Raw genomic sequence first — 22,551 nt, forward strand, 5'->3', positions numbered from 1 at the left:
AGGCAGCTTTCAATCGCCTGTAACTCCAGCTCCAGGGGATTCCGACCCTCTCTTTTGACTTCTGGGGACACACACACATAATACACATACTGGAAACCCAGACACACACTAAAAAAAGGCTAGGCTGGAAAGATGGCTCCAGTGGTTAAGAACACTGGCTGCTCTTACAGTGGACCCAGGTTTAGCTCCCAGTATCCACATGATGGCTAACAACCATCTGTAACTCCAGTTCCAGGGAACCCAACACCCTCTTCTGGTCTCCATGGGCAATGTACACATGTGGTGTATTTACAAACGTGTAGGCAAAACACATACATATCAAATAATTTTTAAAAATAAAAAATATAAATAAATCTAAAAAAGGATGAAATGGGTGGAAACGAATGTTTAATGATCTACGTTTATATTGTGCGTTGTGTCATCTTTAGGCAAGTGCCTCCTAGTCTCCTTTTTCTTCCTCATAAAGAAAACTGGTCTAATGACATCTATACTCACTCCTAGCACTCTCACAGAGCTTGTTTGTTTGATTCTCACAATTTCATGACCAATGCATCTATCAGCTTCAGTTTATCAATGTGAACAGTGGCACTCAGGTTAGGGAAATGCTTGTTGACCAGCTGACAGGAGGAAGTCTAGCAAGAAAACAATTCTTGGTGCCAGGTACCTACACTTCCTTTCTTGTGTTCTTTGGGTAAATATATGGAGAGAAAAAAAATTACATGCCCATTTAATTCAATGTTTATTCAATGAAAGGATGTATAAAAACTTACAAATCTGAGAACTCAACTATACATAAGAGGATGACGAGATATTCGGTTTCTAACATACATATATGGTATAGCTATGAACTATTCCCCCTCCCTTGCCCCTTAGTCCTTACTTCTGGCTCCTGTTTCATCCTGTGAGACCATTTTCTTATTGACCCAAGGGAAGATTAATGGACAAGTTTTAATGCTTTTAGGCCAGTGGAGAAAATTTTAGGTGTTAAAAAAAATTGGAGACTACACATCAAAATCAAGTTTGTTTTTCCCTCAAAAAGAAATTTGATTTTTTGGTCCTGATTTCTCTGTGTCATTTTTGATGCTTAAATAAATGTTGCCAGTGAACTACAGAAAAACAGGGTCTCTTTATGTAGCTCAGGCTGGCCTCAAACTCCCAATTCTCCTGCCTCCACCTCCCCGTGCTGGGGTTATAGGTGGGCACCACCATGCCTGGCAGCATTGACTTTTAGCCATTACAGTTACACCTTCTGCTCACAGCTTCCCCTGTAAGACACACATTCCTATAGTCTTTTCCCTGCAGTGGACACACAATGATAAACAGCTGGTTGTTACTGAAATAAGCTTACTGATGGCAACTGCTGGGAATTGGCATGCCATTTTCTATTCAGAACGACAATCTATAGAACAGTATGTCCAAATCTGATCTTAAAGCAAGTTTGTCAGAAACCAAAATATAGCACCCTCTTGTTCACCATGGAAAGAAGCCAGCAGTTGGATAAGGCATGTGCATTAATTCACCTGTTTGTAGCAAGGATCCACACATGTTCGCTCATAAACACACAGACGCATAGCTTGTCAGGTTTTATCCTAAAATGAAGATTGCCATCACATTATTACTCTTTTGCATTCTGTTAAAGTCGATTTCTTAACTAGCGATTTCTCTTAACTGGACATAATCTCAAAGGATATATTCTGAAATAAGACACCTAGAGGACAAATATTAAAAACATTTTCTTGGGTTTCAAGTTCTTCCATACGTTCTAGATTTTTTTGCATAGTACAGAGCCCAGCTTTATCTCTAAGAAGCATGCTGTATTTTCTGACATTGTTTTTCTGAGAAGGAAGACTTATTACCCAGGGAAAGTCATAATTTTAGCTTACCAAATTTTATTCTAGTTGTTCTTATTATATACTCTTAATTAGTTCCAAGTAGGCCTTTAAAATAATCTAAAACTTCTCAAAACCTATTTGTTTATAAGTACTACTGACCATTATCTTTCCAATATCCCCTGAATTAAAGTAAATATATTCCAGGTTTATAACGCACAAAGCCTTACAGAGGTGGGGCTGGGAGAACGTGAAGAGAGGGGAGCAGGCTGTTTGTTTCATGCCATGGAGAACTACTGTTTCCCAACTGGGGAGAGGAGAAGGGACTTTGTAAAAACGACAGTTTTTAAAAAGACAAGTAACATTCAGTCTAACAAAACGGTTTCCTGTTCCTTTTTGATGGACGCTAACACTGGGTGGTCAGGTTCTGTTACTTCGGAGTCCCCACTGCCCAGGAGAATGGACCGCCCCTCGTCTAGGGCAAAAACGTCCGAGTTCTGGTTTTGGCAGGAGTGTTTGACCACCTCGTTGGGAGTGGAGAATGTCTTGTCACACAGGTTGCATTTGTAGGGCTTGTTGGTCTGCACCAACATGTTGTCCATCTGACTGCCCTCCTCGAAGGTGCAGAGCTCCAGAGTCTGCTTGTCCACCATGGTGTATGTGTCGATGCTCTGGTTGAGGCACACGTGGCGGGCGGCCTGGTTGGCCCTGCAAAAGCTCTTGTCACAAGTGCTGCACTTGAAAGGCTTGCCGGTGTGGATGTACATGTGCTCCCGCCAGTGGCTTTTCTGGATGAATTTGCGGCCGCAGATGGTGCACTCGTACTTCCGCCTCTTCACCTCCCTCTCCTGGTCGGCCTGCTCCAGGTTGTCGATGTCCGCAATGTCCGAGGGGGGCGGCGTCTCCGACTGCTGCTGCCCGTCGATGATGGGGGAGTCGGAGATGTGCTGCAGCTCGCTGTCGCTGATCATCCCCGCCTCAGGCACCTCCAGAGTGTCCTTGCCCAGGTCCGCGGCGCTGCTGCAGAGCGACAGGGGGCCGCGGCCCTCGCCCTGTGGGCCGGCCGGGAAGGGGACCCCGGTGTGGATCTGCAGGTGCTCGCGCAGGCTGCTCCGCAGCGTGAAGCGCCGGCCGCACAGGTGGCAGGCGTAGTACTTGGGGAAGCTTCCGTTCCGCTTCATGATGCTGGGCTTCACGTGGGCTATGGTGAGGGATGCAGGCTGCTCATCGGAGGACGAGGCCTCCAGGTTGGTCTCCTCCCCGGAAGGAGGGGGAGGGACGGGCGTGGAGACAAGTTCGGGGGACAGCGAGGTCTGCAGGGGGTCCGCGGGGGTCATATTTGTCCGGTTTACCTGGGCCAGATTCGCAGTCAGCTGGGACAGCTGGGAGGTCTCGGGCACCGGCTCCTGGCTCATCCTGGATGCCTGGGGCCTAGGCTCACGCACAAGTTTTTCAGGTCCTGAAGCCATCTTGGTGGCTTGTCTCAACTGGTGGTCTGCGATTTGGATACCGTACAATGATGAGGCCAGCGGGAAGACTTGGTCAGGGTGGGAAAAGGTGCCTTGGCTGGCGAGGCTGGCTTCCTGGATGAGGGGGTAGGCGTGCAGGAACTTGATCCCCTGCTCCAAGCGGACAGGATCGATCAGCTGCGGAGCCATCTTCCCAGTGTACATCAGGTGGAGGAGATAGCTGAATATGTCAGGCTGAATGTCTGTCGGCTTCAGACGGACACATTCACTGAAAGAAAGGTACAGAAAGCCCAAGAGGTAACACCAACCTACAAATGGAATCATATCGCCTAAAGAACAAAACAGACATCTGAGAACAAATGAGATGGGAACATTTCCCACTTCTGACCACTGGCATCACTGGCCAGGCCAAGCTTCCAGTTAAAAGTTCCATACTGATCGAGTCCGGAGCTTAGCAGATCTTTTAAGGTAAGTCAAAAACCTAGCTGATTAGAAAATATCTAAAACTGTAGGTGACATGGGAGGAGGGGGCTGGCTAACATAACACTTCCTAATGTAAGGATACCAAAAGGAACCTGAGCCTGTTGAAACTGTCCCTGTTCCACAGCTCTGAGCTATGTAGGCAGAAACATGGCAAGGACAGCTGGCACAGGACTCTGGGCACCTTCCTGGAGTTGGTAGGTGGCACCGAAACCAGCCTAGGACACACCAGATGTCATCATTAGCATCTGCATGCTACAGGTGGTAGGGCTCAGATCAGAAATGGTAAGTGGTGGGGCTGAGATTTGCTTCTAGGCCTGATTCTACAGTCAACCCCAAATCCTTCAGAGCAACAAAATAGCTCAGTGTGGTAGACAGGGCAGGGTTAATTGTTCCCATTTGATAGATGAGAAACAAGAGGTCCTGTCCTGAAAGCTAACTGCTAGCTGGGAGGCGCCTAAAGCAGCTGGTGGATACTGCAGAGTGTCTAACTTTTCGACTACTGGCTGCACAACCTCAGAAATGCTCCCCACAAAACTGCAATAGCAAAGAGGTGAGAACTCTCCTCAGACCACCACTGTCCAAAAGCCTCACACATTCCTGAGCCCAACGAGACACATGTTTCTGTATTGTCTATATTATGAGGCATTTGCTAGGGCAAACAAATAAACATATTTTATGCATTTTTCAAAGATAGCTTCTTTGAATGTCCTTAGAATTGAAAATGATTTTTTTTAATCTTATGACTTCTTGGTATTATAAATCTTTTGAGCTGGTTTAGTAATCATGTTTTCTTTTTCTTAAGACAGGCTCTATAGCCCCAGCTGACCTAAAACTCACTATGTAGACCAGGCTGGCCTCGATCTCATAGAGTCCACTTGCCTCTGCCTCCTGAGTGGTGGGATTAAAGGTGTGCACCCCCCGTGCGCAGCTCATTATTTTCCTTTTTAAAAAGACACATACTGTTCATGTCTTTACATGGAATCTTTTATACCCCTCCAGACTGCTTACACCTTTGAAACAGGAATGCAAATATACAGATGCTTTTCCTTTAAGATGAGTCCTAGCAACACTATGTGTAGCGTGTAACATATTTAGATGCTCTGGGGAAATTTATTAGTTAAGGATTATATTGTAAAGATGACTTTGGTAATATAATTAGTCAACTCCCAAGTGAAGAGGGAACTAGGGGCCTTGCAAGATCAGGCAGAGGGCTGGGGAACTTGGAAACCCTAGGCCCTCAGAGATGCGAATTACTCCAGAATGGAGGTGGTCCTCAAGATAAAGAGGGGCCAGCTAGAGATCCCAGGCTGCCTCTTTTCCCTGCAGTGGGGAAGTGTGGAAATCCAGAAGGGCTTTCTTTCAGCATCCACTAAAAGCCCCACAGAATCCCTTTCCAGAGAAACATTCATGAGGGTTTTGCAACTGCTCACTGTGGCTGGATAGGCTGTCCTTTATAAAAGCTTATAAGCAATTACTGACAATTCAGCATCTCCAGTTGTAAACAAGTATGTACAGTCCCTGATGGCAAGGCTAGGAAGGAGCTGGGGAGGCCACAGTTCATGCTTTAGCTGGCCCTGGAGGGAAAAGGACTCCTGGGCCTGGCAGGGTTGGTGGAAGGACATCTAGAGCAAGCCCGGAGGGCCTAGAGTTGCTGGCAAGGCCTTCTGGGCCCTGTGAGTCTCTAGGCACCAATTTGTACAGCTTTTATTTACTTTACAAAATACTTTTGAAGCTGAGGCATGCATATACATACACACACACACTTAGAAAAGTAGGTGGAGTTTTTCAAAATTCCTTATGTCATGTTCCAGACCTAGCGGTCCTCAAACTCCTTTTTCTCAGGGCCAGTTTGACCTCTCTAACCACTCAGTTCACTAGGGGCCAGACTGTCCACTTTCCCATCCTCTACCGTATAACACCATGTAAGGTTTGATCAGACATCTGCTTGACATAGCACTTTTATGCAGGAGAAAAGTGAACAAAGTTTTAATATGGCTACAAACTCTTCTGGATAGACTTCCATAGTAATTTCCATGTTTAAACTTTTCTTCTGTAGAATTTTAATTTATTATTTTTTTGGCCTTTTTGAGACAGGGTCTCCGTGTAGCCCCAGCTGTCCTGGAACTCACCATGTAGACCAGACTGGTCTTGAACTCACAGAGATCTGCCTGCCTCTGCCTCCCAAGTGCTGGGATTAAAGGTGTGCGCCACCACACCCAGCAACCTTCACTAGAATTTTAAGAAAATGATTTTAAAAAAATGCTAAACATTGTCAGAAGGTTGTTCTTAGCAGGGCCTATTCTTCAGTTTTTTGTTTTTTTTTTTTGAGAACTCAGTCTGTAGATAGAGCCATCTGGTGGTAGTTATGAGCCATTGAGAGACTCTGAAGTGTGAAGGATCCAGTCATGTTCTCAGGCTCTGAGTAGGCAGAGCTAGATCAAGTGCCACAGGACCTCTGAGGGGACACAGGAGACTCGGGTTAAAAGCACGCCAGTCTCAGCTCTGTTTGCAGAGGTACAAGTAACTACCACTAGGCAGTTACCCAAGTGGAGCACTGGTGCAGTAAAACACATACTCCTACATAAGCTTGGGTGTTATAAGACACACTCCTTTGTTAGAAAGGCATTTACTCACCGCCCCCATACTTAAAATAAGGGAAATGTCTTGTATCTAATTAAAACCAATTACATTGTCTTTTACTCTTCAAATTCAAGTCTTATTGGGACTCTCCTGCCTTAGCCTCCCAAGTGCTAGGAAACAGGTATACATCCCAGCAGTCCCTGCTTAAAGGGAACATTCTTAGTGCTGCAAGACAGCTTGTCCTCACTGTTAAGTCACCTTTCCTGGCTCTTCTGCTCCTCCAGGTTATAGCAAGTGGCTATTCTAGGCACACATTTCACATTTCTATGGTATCCAAAAAGATCTATAGAACCCGCTCTCTGCTCAAGAAATTTACAGATGAGGGAGATGAGCACACAGAAAACAAGTTGGGGGAGAACACAGAGCTCATAGGCAGCATAGTATAGGTCACCTTTAATTATTGTGTCTACTAGATTAGGAAGAAGGCAAGGAAGAGGGCAGAAATCAGGGAATGGGTGGACTACCAAGAAATTTCTGCTCAGGTGAGTGAATACAAAGGCAGGCCAGGTCTAAGAGGAGCTGAGCGGGGTGTCTCAGGGGGCCCAGGTGTTGAGGTGGGAGGGTCAGGTTTCAAGCCTGAAGGCTCCTCCCCCATGACACAATAGGGAGTTTAAAGACTAATTTTGCTAGGCAGTGATCTTCTTGGTTTCCAGTCAAAGCAAGCCCTACCTCTAGTAGCTTCTCATCAAAGGCACACCATGACCTAAGCAGTGTTTAGGAATATTAATCTGACAGTGATGTGGAAAATGAACCGGTTAAAATGCAAGAAAAGAAAGAACAAATGTGAAGGCATTTTGAAGAAATTGCGATCCTAAGCTTCAGTTGGTTACTTGAAGATAAGAAAACAGGCAAGGTTGGGGGCGGGGTTGGGCTTTGGAGCAGAGACTTAATTCAGTTTTATCCATGCCCAATGAGAAAAACTGGGGTGTGAGGGGGGAATCAGGTCTAAATGACCAGCAGTCAGCCAGGTTCGGGGCACTTAGAACATGGTTCTGAAGAAGATGGGGGGCAGAGCTATAACTTTCAAGTTTCTAGTAGCAAAGGCAAAGCATGAGGACACAGGCTCCCTCTCACCCTGGACAGTGGAGAGTGCTCAGGGACCGCAAGGAGCAGGGGCCAGAGCTCAAGAGGTCCTAGTGCAGTGCTTAGGGTAGAACGTGCCGAACACAAAGGGCCTCCAGTCACAGAACAGGTGCCAGCTGCTGCGGCTGGGGCAGGGAAGGAGTGGGCAGGCAGTGCTGAGCAGGATGGCAGGACAGAGCCTGGGGAAGGGCAGCATTCTGGTAGAGGGGTGACCTTTGAATGATGACTGCAGTGGAGAGATGGGCAGGAAACCACAGTGCAAATGGACAGGAAGAGTGTGGGATGAGGAGAGTGTGTGAAAGACACAGGTGGCCTTTTAAAGAAGGCTCATGGGAGACAGAACAGGGCTGTACTCCAGAAGCCTGCAAGGTCAAGAAAGTCTCCAGCCTCCGTGGATTCAGCAGGGGAAGGTGGGAGGATGAAAAGTACAGGAGAAAAAGATGGAAAGACTCGAGGGAGAGAGAGGAAGGTCACTGTCCTTACACACTGAGATGTTCTTCTCACTAAGATATTTAGGACAAATGAGAAGAAAAATCAGAGCAAAGATAGAGATTTTACGTTGAAAAGAGGGAAACGAAATTCCTGTCCTCCAACTCCTCCCTGGAGTAGCAGACTCAGTACACAGGGGTTCTTCTCTGGGGTCTTCTGGCTGGCCCTGCCAATCCATATTTTGTGGGTCAAATCAGAGGCAGTTTGGAGGGCGAGGGGCTCCACAGAGCTGGCAGGCTGGTGATTCTTGAGTTCTGCTCAAAGCACTGGTAACCAAGAAGGGCAGGGAACAGGTAGGGCAACAAGGGAGCTGGGCGCCTGGGGTCCTAGGGAGGCAGAGAGCACGGTCTGGATGAAGGCCAAGAGTATGCTCAGTGGGAAGAGGGACACGGGAGGCAGGTCTACAGCCATTAGATTATTATCAACTACTTTAGTTACCTGGTCTGATGGACAAACAACATCTTAAAGTAATTGGAGAATGAAGCAAGAACTGATTTGTGTGCCTTGAAGTACACATCGCCGATTGCAACCGTGCAGTCACACAGGAAACCAAACTCTCGCTGAGCGTTTAACTGCTGCAGTAGAATAAGTCCATGGTTGGTCAAATCCATGTTTTTAAAAATCTGCAAAGTAAACAATTTTATTTTTAAGAAAGGTGATCCACAAATAAGAATGTGTCGGTTATAGTAATGATCATAGCTAACACGCCATCATGGCTAACATGTCAGGCACTGCTAAACATGGTACATATGAACTCATGAATCTTAACAGTCTTTGGAATAGGGTCTGCCAGTACTCCCAGTTGGTTGTCAGAGCATGTCATCTAGGGTGACTCATGAGGTGTGCTTTGCCAAGCTTACACGCTCCGAAATGAATTCCAAGCATCAGTCCTTTATGACAGCATATATTCCCCGACCAGCTAAAGATCCCCAATGCAAATGCTAATGATCCATCAGAATTCACCCACTCTTCCACTAAGACAGATCTACTGAAGTATCTGGCGGTGTCTCAGCCAGGCAGGGTGAAATTCTTACTAAACTTTGAGCTTCAAGCTCCTACTCCGCCTAAATGTCAGTGCTACAAAGGCTTGCATACCATTAGGAAGGGAGCTGGCCTCCCTTTTGTGGAGGAGGAAATGGACTTAGAGACTAGTAAGTAATTTGCCCCAGGCCTTCTACCAGGAAGGCCAAGGGGGTCAAAATTTAAATTTGAATGTACCTACTTCAAATCCTATGTTTTTATTATTCACACATCACCCCAACTAACAGCTCTGAAGGCATCCCTTCACAGTGGGAAGCTGCCTGCCCCAGCTGGCCAGGTTCATCAAATCCCTAGAAGTCTTCTTTTCCACAAGCAGCTCTTATAATAAACCTACCACACAGAGCAATGTCACATTTTGCAGTGAGAAGAACAAATGCTTTCTCTCTAAGATTAGGAACAAGGCTAAGAAGTTCACCTAAAGCATCGGAAGCGCTCACTAGTACACTAAAACAAGACAGGAAATAAAAGTATACAGACAGGAAAGAAAATTGTATTTGCAGAAGGCATGATGTACAGAATCCCAAGGAATCTATAAAAATGTATGTAACTAAAATGGATTTGGAAAGAACATAAGCCAAGATAAACTTAACCAAAAACAAAACAAAACAAACCCCAAAAAACCCCCCAAAAGCCAAAAAACTCCAGGCCAGGCGTGGTGGCGCACACCTTTAATCCCAGCACTTGGGAGGCAGAGGCAGGCGGATCTTTATGAGTTCGAGGCCAGCCTGGTCTATAGTGAGTTCCAGGACAGCTGGGGCTACAAGGAGACCGTGTCTCAAAAAAAAAAACCAAACAAACAAACAAAAAACCCCAAAAGCTTAACTATAATTCTATATACTAGCAATGAACATTGAAATTAAAAATACCATTTAGAATTAAAAGAGATACATAGGCATCAATCTATCAAAACATGCAGTTGTATGTGGAAGCTACAGTTGCTAAACTCCATATCCCAGCAAGATTTTTTTTTAGGCATAGACAAGACAGTTCTAAAATGTATGCAAAGGCAAAGGATGTAGAATGGTAAAACTGTTTAGAAAAGAACAAAAAGGTGGGAAAAAATCAGTCTACTCAATTCCAAGATGCGTCATACTGCACAGAATTTAGAACTCTGGTACTAGAAGAGATGGCACCATATTAATGCAGCAAACAGCGAACTCTGACATCCGACCTGGACTCACATAAACATGTGCACAGAAATGCTGACCAAGGCACAAAAGTGGAGGAGGCATAACCAGCAAACAGTCGTGGGTCAGCTGGACTTCCACAGGTAAGAAAGAGTCTTGACCCAAGTCTCGTACTTTTATTATACGAAAAGACTAAAAATGTATCGTGGGCTTAAGTAAAGCACAAAACTACAAAACTCTTAGAAAAAAAAAAATCTTAGGGATCTAGGACAAAGGAAAGAGTTCCTTCAAAAACAATCCATAAAAGGAGAAAGAGTGATAAATTAGACTTCATAGAAATTAAAATTTTTTTCCACTGTGAAAGATTCTGTTAAGAGGATGAAAAGTCAAGCTAAAGACTAGGGAAAAATATCTTAAAATGTTTGCAACCAGTCTTCAAAGGATCAGTATCTGTAATATATAAAGAACTCTGAAACAGCAGAAAACAGTCAAATTGGAAAATGTGCAACAGATTTGAAGAGGTATTCCATCAAAGAGGATTAGATGGAGGATAAGTGGCTATGAGACAATGTTTTCAACATCACTAGATGCTGGGGAAACACAAGTTAAAAACTGTCACCACATACTTATCAGGATGGGTAAAATAAAGTCACAGCAAAAGGTGGTGAGGATGCAGAAGAACTCAGTCACTCATACACTGCTGATAGGAACACAAGATGGAACAGACGCACTAGAAAACATCAGTTTCTTAATCTACCACACAGCCCGGCAACTGTATCCCTACACATTTATTCCAAGAGATGAAAATTATGTCCACATATTGTTTGTGAAAAACAGAAACAACACAAGTATCCATACTTCAGTGGTTGAGCAATTACTCTGTGGTATGAACCACTACTGGGTGTGGTGGCACACGTATTAATCCTAACACTCGGAGGCTGAGGTAGGGGGATTGGCAATTAAGGCCAGCCTGGGATACATAGTGAGACCTTGTCTCCAAGACAAAAACAAAACAACAAAGAAGAAATGAACTACCTGTATATACTAGATATAAGGGTGAATTATGCTCAGTGGAAAAGGCTAACCTCTAAAGGTTACATACTGAATGATTCCTTGGATATATTAGTGAAAATCAGAGAAATGGAGAACGAACTTGCAATGATGAGGTGAGGAGGAATGGGGCAGGGGTACTGCTACAAAATGACAGTCCCAGGGATACCTGTGGTGACAGAAGTGTTCCATTGCTAGACTGTGCTAGTGTCAACATTCTACTGGGGATACTACACAGGCCAGCTCTTAAACTGTGGGGTATATAAGGGTACCTAACTGAATTTGGGGGTCATGAAAAATTGGGCAATAATGAAAGGGTTCTGAATGCATAGCAACCCAAAGTTAATTAAAAATCAAATGTGTGATGACTCTGAGGTGTTTCTGGCAGTGTGCATCCATGTTGCATGGTATGACTTCCTTGCAGCTTTGGTTTGAACACACACGTGAGTTTTCTGCACCGTGAATAAATGCTGTCGTATCATGCAGTGCCAACAGATGCTGCCTGAAATGCTTCAGCTCAGATTTGTGACCACTGTATGTTAGGAGCTGGTGTTGTACCATTACAAAATTTTCTGCTCTTACAGAAAAATCACGTTGACTAAGGAAAACAGAAGACAGTGTTTTCTGACCCTGGGTGCTCAGCATCTAAGAATCAAGTTACTGTATCTTTGGATTGTTAGTTATCTTACAGTGTTTGTGAAAACTGCTATGTGTATTGCAGGCTTGAAATTTGTTAAAAAAAAAATCATTAAATAATTTCTGAAGGCCCTAAACATACTTCTGCCATCTTTTACTATGTACTATGTGAAGCGGTGTTCTCAGTACTGACAATAATAAAATCAAAATATTAACTCTGAAAAACATGGAAAATGCTCTAGCTCCTGCAACATTTAGTCAGCCAAGATTTAATTCTTTATATAAAAATAAACACATCTATCTTATTAGTATGTAAATTTGCTTTTACCTTAATAAGTGAAAATTATATCAAAGGATTGTTCTAAAATAAAACTAGGACTCAGGATGTGGCTGGCTCTGCTGACAGACTCCTTGCCTAGGCTCCGGGTTCCATCCCCAGCTCTGCATAAAACCAGGCATCCTGCCTATGCTTGTAATCCCAACACTTGGGAGGGGAAGACAGGAGGATCATCAGTTCAAAGTTATCCTCAGCTATATAATGAGTTTGAGGTCACTTCAGATTACATGAAGTAAAATAAATTCTTCATTTTTTTTTCCCCCAATGCTGGGGCTCAAATCCAGGATCTGTAAATCTAGGCAAGTGTTTTACCTCTGAGATACAGTCCCGGCTCTTAATGATTTATCTTTTTTTTGTTTTTGGTCTTTTTGAGATTGGGGGGGGGGGTCCCTCTCTGTAGAGGAGTCCCTCTCTGCCTCTGGAGTGCTGGGATTAAAGGTGTGTGCTACCATACCATGGCAGACCCAGCTCTTAATGATTTACTGTCCATAAATGCTTGACTAGTACATGTTTTATATACCTATATACCCCAGTGAAAAAATTTCTCAAATGTGAAGGGATTGCAATTGGAAAAAAATTAAGGAGCTCTATTCTACAGCAAGATGCTCCCACTGGGGAAACTATAGGGTACGTGGGGCCTTTCTGTACTGAGAAGGTAAAAGAACTTCCATTTGAGGAAGCACAGACCACATTTATGGGCATGGTGCTGGACAGGCCTTTAATCCTAGTACTGGGGAGGTGGAGGCAGAAACAGGTGGATTTCTGTGAAATCCAGGCCATCCTGGTCTACATAGTGAGTTCCAGGCCAACTGAGGCTACAGGGAGTCTCAAAAAACAATGAAGTCATTGCACACATAAAAAATGAGCTTTGTGTCACAAATACTAACACTTGTTTCATTTTTGTATTGTTTATTAAGGTTAATTTTGTGCTGCTGGTAACTGAACCAGGATCTTCCCCGTCATTTTATGTTTTAATGTCATCAAACTTACCAGTATTTTGTAGGAGGATTTGTTTTTTACATTAATTGATATATACAGTATTAGCTCCTTCTCCCTTGCCATCAGACTAACACAGTACTCTATTCAGACCGTAAGAGTGAAGACACAATAAAAATGTTGAATGTTTCTTTTTAAAGGAAGTCTACCAGTTATTTTAAGATCAATTTAGGAACAGATCTTAGATCAGGAATCACACTGAACGTAAGTATTCAAATATAGAGAGAACATGTTCTGTCAAAGACGTAGAAAAAAAAAGAACCAGGAGGAGAAGCACTAACAAGGTGCATGTTTAAAGCTCACGTAGATGAAAATGCACAGATCAAGCTAAGTGTGGGGAGCATGCACAGCAATCAAAACCCTTTTATTTTGGGGACTAAAACATCTTTCTCAGAGTAGGACTTGGTAGTACAGGCCTTTAATTTCAGTACTCCAGAGGGAGAGGCAGGTAGATCTCTGTGAGTTCTAGGCCAACAGTTGCTACTGTTTTTCTCAAAAAACAAACAAACGAAAAACAAAAAAACCTAAAAATCTTTTTCAGAGAGAAAACCAAAATCAAAACATCTACAACACTGTATATATGAATTAGCCTGAGAACAGGGTGAGAGGTAGAGGAAGGGCCCGGAGCTCAACAGGGCTGTTTCCCTGGCCCAAGGGACACAAGACCTTTTCAAAGTCCTGCAGTCCTTTTTCCTCCCCTGGTCCTCAAATCAGGTCCATGAGGCTTATAGCGACACAGTAAAGCCAGGCCTTGTGCTGACAAGTCCCCCCTACTCCTTCAGAGACAGAGAGAGAGGTCTGTCTGTGTTTCCTACCTCCATCAACAGCTCCCCTGCCAACTGGGGCCAGATGGTTTCTGAAGGTTCTGAAAGACTGTCCCATCAGTATGGGCCGGGTAGCCCACTGGCCCTCTCTGGCATTTCCCTCCCTTCCTCCAGCTGGGAGGAGCCCTGTCTCTGGGCTCTAGGCCACTGCTCTCTGGTGGCCTCACCCCATGTTGCTGCATCTTACCCTCCTCTGAAGGAGGCCCGAGCCAGCTTTTCTCTGCATCAAGTGTTCCTTTGCGGAGTGCATTTACTTCTACCCTGCAACTCCTTGGAACTTTAAACTCAACCTGGATAAAACTGAACTCAAATGCCAAGGACAGTGGGAACTGAGGGCACAAGCCTGTTCAGAATCCCCCAGCTTGGTATATGGCACCATCACTACCCTTTGACCAGTTAGAGCTTTCAACAGCCTCCAGGTCTACCCTCACTTCAGCTATAATTCTCTGCCTCACCTTTCACCTCCCAAATCACCTCTGCTTCCATTTTAGGCCTCATTAGCCCATTCAGCATTAACAGCCAGTGATTTTTCCAGAAGGCAAATGTGGTGATTCTGTGCCCACGAGCTGCCACTCACACTGCACATGTGCTTTAGAGCTGATCCAAGATAAGGGTGCCCAGACTTTTTGATTGCACATTTTACTAAAAAATAAACCTGTACACCTGAGCGTCCTGAGACTTGCTTTCTCTTTATTCTATAAGCGAAGACATAACTCCTCATAGTCTCAGCAGGGATAGGGGCTTTCTGTACGAAGTATGTAGAAAGGACATAGACCCGGTATATACTGTCAACGGATGGACAGGTGGCATGATGGTTACTAGACAGAAAATAATTTTCCTTTTTCTTTTTTTGAGAGTGTTTCTGCAGAGGCTGGCCTTCAACTCCTGATCCTCCAGCCTCCACTTCCCAAGTGCTTGGATGAATGCATTGTTATGCCTGGCTATGCAAACTAATTTTTTAATGCATATAATCTTACCTTATGATATTAAATGTCACCATTTTTTTTTTTTTTTTTTTTGTCTTTTTGAGACAGGGTCTCCTTGTAGCTCCAGCTGTCCTGGAACTCACTATGTAGACCAGGCTGGCCTTGAACTCAGAAAGATCCGCCTGCCTCTGCCTCCCAAGTGCTGGGATTAAAGGCGTGCACCACCATGCCTGGCTTCTACCTAATTTTAAAATTTTATTTATTTTTGAGAAAGGTTCTTCTTCCATAGCCCACATAGCCCTTGTAAGTCATGATCTTCCTACCAGGGTTACTTGGGTTTATTGGCATGTATCAGCCACATCCAGTCTAATCATTTCCTTGATACAAGACTGTAGTTCTGAGACTGGACAGATGGCTCAGTGGTTAAGAGTATCGGGGGCTCTTTCAGAGAACTCTGTATCCAGCACCCACATGGCAGCTAACAATCAGCTGTAACTCTAGTTCCAGGGTTCTAACAGCCTCTTCTGACCTCTGAGGGCACTGCATGCACAGGTACACTTATACACATGCAGGTAAAACACTCATACACATAAAAAAAAAACCCTGTCAGTTTGGTGATCATTACAAAGTGATCATTCAGTGTCTATCTAGCTTGTTCTGAAATCTAAGCCTTATCAAAAATTCTGTTTTACACAGCTGCAATCTTGGCACTTGGGATGTTGAGGCAGGAGCATTTTATAGTCAAGACTAGCCTGGGCTACACAGCAAAATCCTATCTCAAAAAATCAAAACTCAAAAAAAATCAACCAAAACCACCTTGTTTCACCTAAGTATGTTGATTAAAGTGACAAAATGATGTTCACTCACTTTGAAATCCCTGGATGTGCTAAACTGAGAAACAGTGGTTTCTTTTCCCAGGTCCTCAGCACTGGGGCCATGACTGGCTCCTGGGAGAATACAGGGCTCCCTGCTCTGGCCCTTACTCCACAAACTTCACACTGGGCTGCCTCATCTCTACTCACTAAGAGGAGGAGAAAGGCCAGGGGACCAGGGGTTAGCCTTTGCTCAGGACCTTTGAACATGGTGCTTTAGAGAAGCTGGCCATGACATACATGCACTCACAGACGGTGTGCCTATTCACACACATGCACTCACAGGCGGTGTGCCTATTCACACACATGCACTCACAGGCGGTGTGCCTATTCACACACATGCACTCACATCCTTGCCTCAGACTCTGGAGAACAAGAGGTTTTTCCTGCCTTGCAGCATCTATGCACGTGCCAGTTACGCAATTCACCTGATAGGGTGAGAGTGTACACTGAGTCCTTATCATTTACTACTTATCCACGTGCCTAGGAGGTTGTCCAGCACACTGATATCTGCTAGTAAGCTAATAACTAGATGTTCAGAAAAGGGAAGAACACTCGGTTTCAGCCTTAGTTTGGTCCCTGACTAGCCTGATGATTTGGGATAAAAGCTTAGTTTCTTTTTATTCTAGACTGACCAAAAAATTCATCAATTCAATGTATGCTGTATTTTGGAAGAATTTCTCAATTTAAAAATGTCACCTGATGTTTCCCCATGCTAATGCTTTATTCTACTATGAGCCCTCAGGGTAGAAAGCCTGGGAAGAATACGCAGGTGGCTGAGGTCCAGTGAAGGACTTCAGTCCTTATCTTAGAGACAATGGGAAGCCTCTGAGAGGACTTTCAGCCTGGGACACAATGGGATGACTATAAGGAAAAGACCAAGGGAGCCTTTCCAGTCTCTGCAATGGAGGGGCTGGGGTGGGGACTGACAGGGGAATTAGAAGGGTATTTAGATTAAAGTCAGCAGCCCTGATTGGTAGAGGCGGGTAGGGAAGATCAAAGCACTTTTTACTGGCATAGCTGGGTGGGTTTGAGTTTCGAGATAATGACAGAATGCTAGTCTGGTGGGAAGAACATGTTGCCTTTGAGAGACCACCGAGGCCCCCAGGATGAGATGTACAAGATACAGCTCTGGCCAACACTGGTCTGGAGCTCAGAAGTCTGGCAACTGATGTCTGAGTGTCTTCAGAGAAGCCAGGTTACCAGACTCAATAGCCAGAACCCTTAAATCATGTGTAGTCAGGACTGAGTCTGTTGTCTTCTGGGTATATGGCTCATATTTTGTGCATGACCTTACCTTACTCTGCAGAACATTCCTAAAAGTTCTTACTGGCCTAGTCACAAAGGGCCAGCAATGAGCCTGGACATCTTCCAAATGGCCTGGACTACAGATTACCTGGTGGAGTTCTTGCCTAGCCTCCACGAAGCTGAGTTCCATCCCTAGCACCCTGTAAACCCTGTGTGGGTACTGTGTGCCTGTGTAGGTAGTGTAGGCCTGAAAAGGTCCTGCATGCCTAAAATTCCAGCGCTAGGGATGTAGAAGGAAGACCAGAAGTTCAAGGTCATTCTCCAACACAGAGCTGAAGGCCAGCCTAGGATGCTGGCGACTGTGTCAACAAAGCAAAACAAAACAAAGCAAAGGGAACCTTTTCTTTTCTTTTCCTTCCCTCCCTCTTTCTTTTCTCTTTTTCTGAGACTGTCTCACTATGTAGCCCTGGCTGACCTGGAATTTTCTATGTAGACCAGGCTGGCCTCAAACTCAAAGAGATAGGTCGGTCTCCATCTCCCAAGTGCTGGGATTAAAGGTATTCACTGTTACATGTACCAAGACAACATATCTTAAAAAAGTCTGTTATGGGCTCGGAGAGATGACTCAGCAGTTAAGAGGACGCCGGTTAGGTTCCCAGCACCCACATAGTGGCTAACAACCGTCTGTAACTCCAGTTCCTGGGGAATCCAATGCTCTCTTCTGACCTCCTCGGACCCTGCATGACACGGGTACACTCACATAAAATACACATAAAAATAATATTTAAAAAAGTTTTTTATAAACCACTTGCACATGCCTTTAAAAAAGTATTTTATAGAATGCTTTTTGTACTTTATATATAATTATTTTATACATAATGCTTTTTTCCCCTTAAGTGAATCCAGAGACTATATAAGACATACTCATGCCGAAAAGTAAAAACCGTAACAAACATTTTCCAAAGCCAAATCTAATCATCAGTTGGAATATTTCATGCCTTGATTTTTCTGTTTCCCACTTGGACAGGGAAAACCTGGCTGTCCCAGTGCACTTAGCTACCCAGGCAGCACACATGGGTTGTACAGAGCAAGTCTTTAGGGGTGTGGCTGGGTGGGACTAGCCAGGATTTATTCTGACAACCTAAATTCCTCCTTCACTTGCACTGAGGAGCAACAGCTTTTGGGAACTGATGATTCCCTTTCTAAGATAATAGCTCTTGTAACACACTAAACACCACTTAGACTCTGCATTTCAAGGGCACTAAAAGGTTCCTCTAAGTCCTCCATTTTATTTACATGGAGAATAATGAATACGGTAATGCACAGGGTACATCAGGAATTGAAGCATTACTCACAAGTGAGATGGGGTCTGTCAAGTAGTTTGGACCACTCTATCAAGATAAAAATCTTTCTTTTCAATTAGAACTATTAAAAATTAATGTTGGGGAGGGGGTGAACTAAACATGAATTAAGCTGGCCATCTGAATAGCAACACATTTTAAAACATCAGTTCAGAGGTAGGAAATGCATCTTATTTAGTTGTGAGGACAGAGAGGCACATTTTTCTTTCCCGAGTCCAAAAAGGAAGGCATAAACTAACTAGTGGCACTTATGTCCTATTGGAAAAAAGATTTGTCTTTTCCATCGTATTTTTCTTATGTTTAATCTACATATAAATTAGTTTTTAATTTTCAAATATAAGTTGGGATGAGGAGGCAGCAATTCAGGGACATTTTAAGTGTCAAATAGAAGTAGGTCAGAGATTTAAGGCTAAAAAAAGATTTGACAGTAAAGTAGTAATTCTGAAAGCACTGTGCTACAATCAACTTTAAAGGAACAAACTTAGGCCGGGTATGGTAGTGCTTGCCTTTAATCCCAGCACTTGGGAAGCAGAGGCTGGCGGATCTCTGTGAGTTCAAGGCCACCCTGGTCTACATAGTGAGTTCCAGGCCAGCTTGGGGCTACAGGGAGCCCCTGTCTCAAAAAAAAAAAAAAAAAAAAAAAAAAAAAAGGTACTTAGGATAATACCAACAAAAGTAAAAACCTACTAAGCAGAGTAGAGCCTGCCTTCCTTTTTATATACCATGTGATTTATAGAAATATTCTGAAGGAAATGTAATCACCTCCAGGTCTAGTTCAGGGTGCATCTCAGATGATTCTATACCTTCCCTGGTGCAGAAACTCACCTGCCTCTGCCTCCAGAGTGCTACGGTTAAAGGCGTGTGCCAGTATGCCCAGCTTGAAATGAAAAGTGGAGATAAGCATAAAGTTTCTAGAAATCTTTAACACAAACACCTGTCATTGCCACGTTTTGTTCTGTGGGTTGAACATGCCTAGTGTTCACTCAGCTGCTGGAGAACTTTGCTGGAAGAGTCTGCACCCACCAATTTACACGTTCTTGGAAGAGATATATAAATTTGGCGAGGAAGCAAGTGGGTTAACAGGACAAAGGTTTTATGCCACCCACCAGCAGGCTCCTCTACCACTGGCTTTCTGTGGCACCCCTGCACATAATTATGCATATATTTTTTTCTTCCTAAAAATTTTTTTAGTTACTGGGCATGATGGCACATGCCTTTAATTTCAGCACTTGGGAGACAGGTGGATCTCTGTAAGTTGGAGGCCAACCTGGTCTCCACAGCGGGTTCTAGGACAGCTGGGGCTACAGGGTCTCCTCTGTGTGTGCCACCACGCCGAGCAATTTTTTTTTTTTTTTTTAAGTTAAGCTGGGTGTGGGGGTGCAAGCTTTAATCCCAGCATGTACTTGGGAGGCAGAGGCAGGCAAATCACTATGAGATCAAGGCCAGCTTGGTCTACATAGTGAGTTCCAGGTCAGCTGGGGCTCCAGAGAGACTGTCTCAAAAAGACAAAAAAAAAAAAATCCCAATTAAGTTTTTTGGGGGCTGGTTTTGAGACAGGGTCTCAATAGCCCTGGCTGACCTGGAACTCACTATGTAGATTTGGTTGGCCTAACCTCTCATAGAGATCTGCCCCCGCCCCCACAAAATTTCCTTTTTCCCTCAAAAAATATACAAAAGCCAGGTGTACTGGCACACACCTTTAATCCCAGCACTCAGGAGGTAGAGGCAGGCAGATCTCTGTGAGTTCAAGCCCAGCCTGGTCTACATAGTGAGTTCCAGGCCAACTGAAGCTACAGGGAGACCTTGTCTCAAAAAGACATATATATATATATATATATATATATATTTTTTTTTTTTTATCTAAATTTTTTTTTGATTTATATTTTGAGTGTTTTGCCTGCATGTATGTAATTGCATTCAAGTTGTGCAATGCCTGTGGAAGCCAGAAGAGGACGTCAGATTCCCTGGAACTGGAGTTACAGATGGTAACTGCCTAGTGGGTGGAGTATAGAACCTGGGTCCTCTGCAAGAGCAGCCAGTACAGTTGGGCCTGGAGGCAGAGGCTAGCAGATCTCTGAGATGGAGGCCAATCTCGTCTACAGAGCAAGTTCACACTGAGTCAACTTTTAATATTTTTTAATATGATGGCATCAACAGTAGGCCATTCCTTGGCTAGAAAATCAATACATGAAATCACAAATTTACTAAACGAGAAATATCTAGTTCAAAAACCGTAACTTCAGCTCCAGGGAATCCAAAATCCTCTTCTGGACTCTGCAGGCCTTGCAGTCATGCTGCACTTATATATACATGAAGGCAAAACACTCATACACATAAAGTAAAAATAAATTCGTCAAGATTTTTTTTAAAGAATTAGTAATAAATTACACTACTAAAAATTACCAATACTTTACAAATGTCCTGGATACATAGGAAAGACGTTAATCTGAATGTTCCCCCAAATGTGATTTTTGGTTTTCTAGAAATGACCATTTTTATCTTATGTGTATGATTACGTCTGCATGTGTGTAAGTGCACCCCTGTCATGCAGTGAGGTGGAGGTCAGAAGAGGGCATCTGATCCCCTGGAACTGGTATTATGGACAGTTGTTAGCTGCCATGTGGATGCTGGAATTCGAACCCCGGTTTTCTGCAAGAACAGCCAGTGCTCTTAACTGCTGAGCTCTCTCTGTAGCCCCTAAAGTGTCTTAGTTCTAATTTAACATAATTTCATGCCTCTCAGATTAAAATGTTGGGTGACAGATTCGCCTTGCTCTGGGCGGTCAGTGTCTCTACTGACAGTGTAAACTAGGACAACACAACAGCCTGTTTAGGTAAATCCAGCCCACCGCAGTCCGTTTTCATCATGCCTTATTTTACTAAATCAACACCCGATGAAAATGAGTAGGATCCCGGGTTACTCTAAGTGGGCCCACAGTGTGATGCTGGCGGGGAGGAACGGGACGGGAGGAGGGGAAGTAAAAAAACTCGGCTGGTCCTGTTTCAGAGTAGGAGTTGGGTGGAAGTGCTCGCAGCAAGCGCCCTGGGACCCGGATTTTCACTGGCTGCTCTAGAGCCTGATAAGTCGCTACCACCTAAAGTCAACCAAAACCTTGCCTCCTACGTAGCTCCGGACTGACCAGCTGCCTATGCATGCACTCCGGCTTAAAGATGGACGGTCTAAGGTTCCGCTCCACTGGGAAGAGTCCGGCCCAGGAACAGCCCTCCCGCGCCACCTTCCCAGCTCGACTCCGGGCAGAGCAGCAAGGAGGGCGCCGAAGCTGCACTGGCCGTAGCCGGGGCCCCGGCCCCGCCCCCGGAGTCCCAAGCCCCGCCCCCAGGAGGGGCCACGCGGGACGGGGCGCGAGGGATGGCGCCCCGCCCGGCCCCGCCCCATCCCAGGGGCCGAGGGGAGGGGGGAGCGACGCACTCAGGCCGCACCTCACGCTAGCCGCTCCCCTCCGCCCCACGTGTGCACGCGCGGCCGCCCGCCCCGAGTCCCGCGGCGTGGAGCACAATGCCACCGCCTACGCTGCGCGCGCTACGCCCGGGCCGGCGCCACAGCCCCGGCGCCAGGGGCGGGGGGGAGGGGAGGAGCGCGCGCGAGAGCCGCAGACAGCGGGAGGCCGGAAGCGCGCGTGCGCGCCCCCGCCCGCGAGCTGGGAGGCGGAGCCGCAGCAGTAGCGGCAGCAGCTGTAGGAGCCGCTGCAGCTGGGAGAAGCGCCAGAGAGGCCGGGCCTGCTCCGGTCCGACCGGATCCCTCCCCTCCCCCTCCCTGCTCGCTCCCCTCCCCCAAACCCACTTCCGCAGCTCGCGGCCTGGCCGCCGAAGAAGCAGCAACCGCGGCAGCCTGAGAATTACGCACCTGACGGGCCCGCTGCGCGGGGCTCCGGCGTGGGACCGCTCACCGGCCGCCGCCCGCTCGGGACGCCCTTCGCCGTGGCGGCGGGCAGGCAGGCACCGGCGATGGGGACCGGAACGCGAAGCGCCCCCTCCCCTGCTCCCTCCCTCCGCCCCGCCGCCCGCCCTCTCGGCTTCCGTCCCCTCCCCCTCCCGCAAGGCCCCGGATGGAGCCGCCGCCGACTCGCCGCCGCCTGGCTCCGGGGGATGGTTTTGTCAGGCGGCCAGGGCCCCGGCGCCA

General features: G+C 45.5%; 1 protein-coding gene across 1 annotated transcript; it reads right to left on the reverse strand.

Moving 5' to 3' along the window:
* Positions 1-722: 722 nt before the first annotated feature.
* Positions 723-22,409, reverse strand: Zbtb2 (zinc finger and BTB domain containing 2). Its single transcript, XM_008847737.3, has 3 exons — positions 22,276-22,409; positions 8,432-8,616; positions 723-3,566 (listed from the first exon to the last, which is right to left on the reverse strand). Exons 2-3 carry the CDS (start codon positions 8,602-8,604, stop codon positions 2,195-2,197), a joined length of 1,545 nt encoding a protein of 514 aa, XP_008845959.1. The 5' UTR covers positions 8,605-8,616; positions 22,276-22,409; the 3' UTR covers positions 723-2,194.
* Positions 22,410-22,551: the final 142 nt, after the last annotated feature.

This window comes from Nannospalax galili, unplaced genomic scaffold, assembly GCF_000622305.1.
Source record: "Nannospalax galili isolate Female #2095 unplaced genomic scaffold, S.galili_v1.0 scaffold563, whole genome shotgun sequence".
In the NCBI taxonomy this organism is placed as follows: domain Eukaryota; kingdom Metazoa; phylum Chordata; class Mammalia; order Rodentia; family Spalacidae; genus Nannospalax; species Nannospalax galili.

Excerpts from the sequence above, each read along its gene's own strand:
- Zbtb2 (XM_008847737.3), bottom strand. The coding sequence starts at position 8,604 with ATGGATTTGACCAACCATGGACTTATTCTACTGCAGCAGTTAAACGCT. Across the intron at positions 3,567-8,431 it reads TTGTTTGTCCATCAGACCAG|TGAATGTGTCCGTCTGAAGC; the intron begins GTAACTAAAGTA and ends CCTTTCTTTCAG.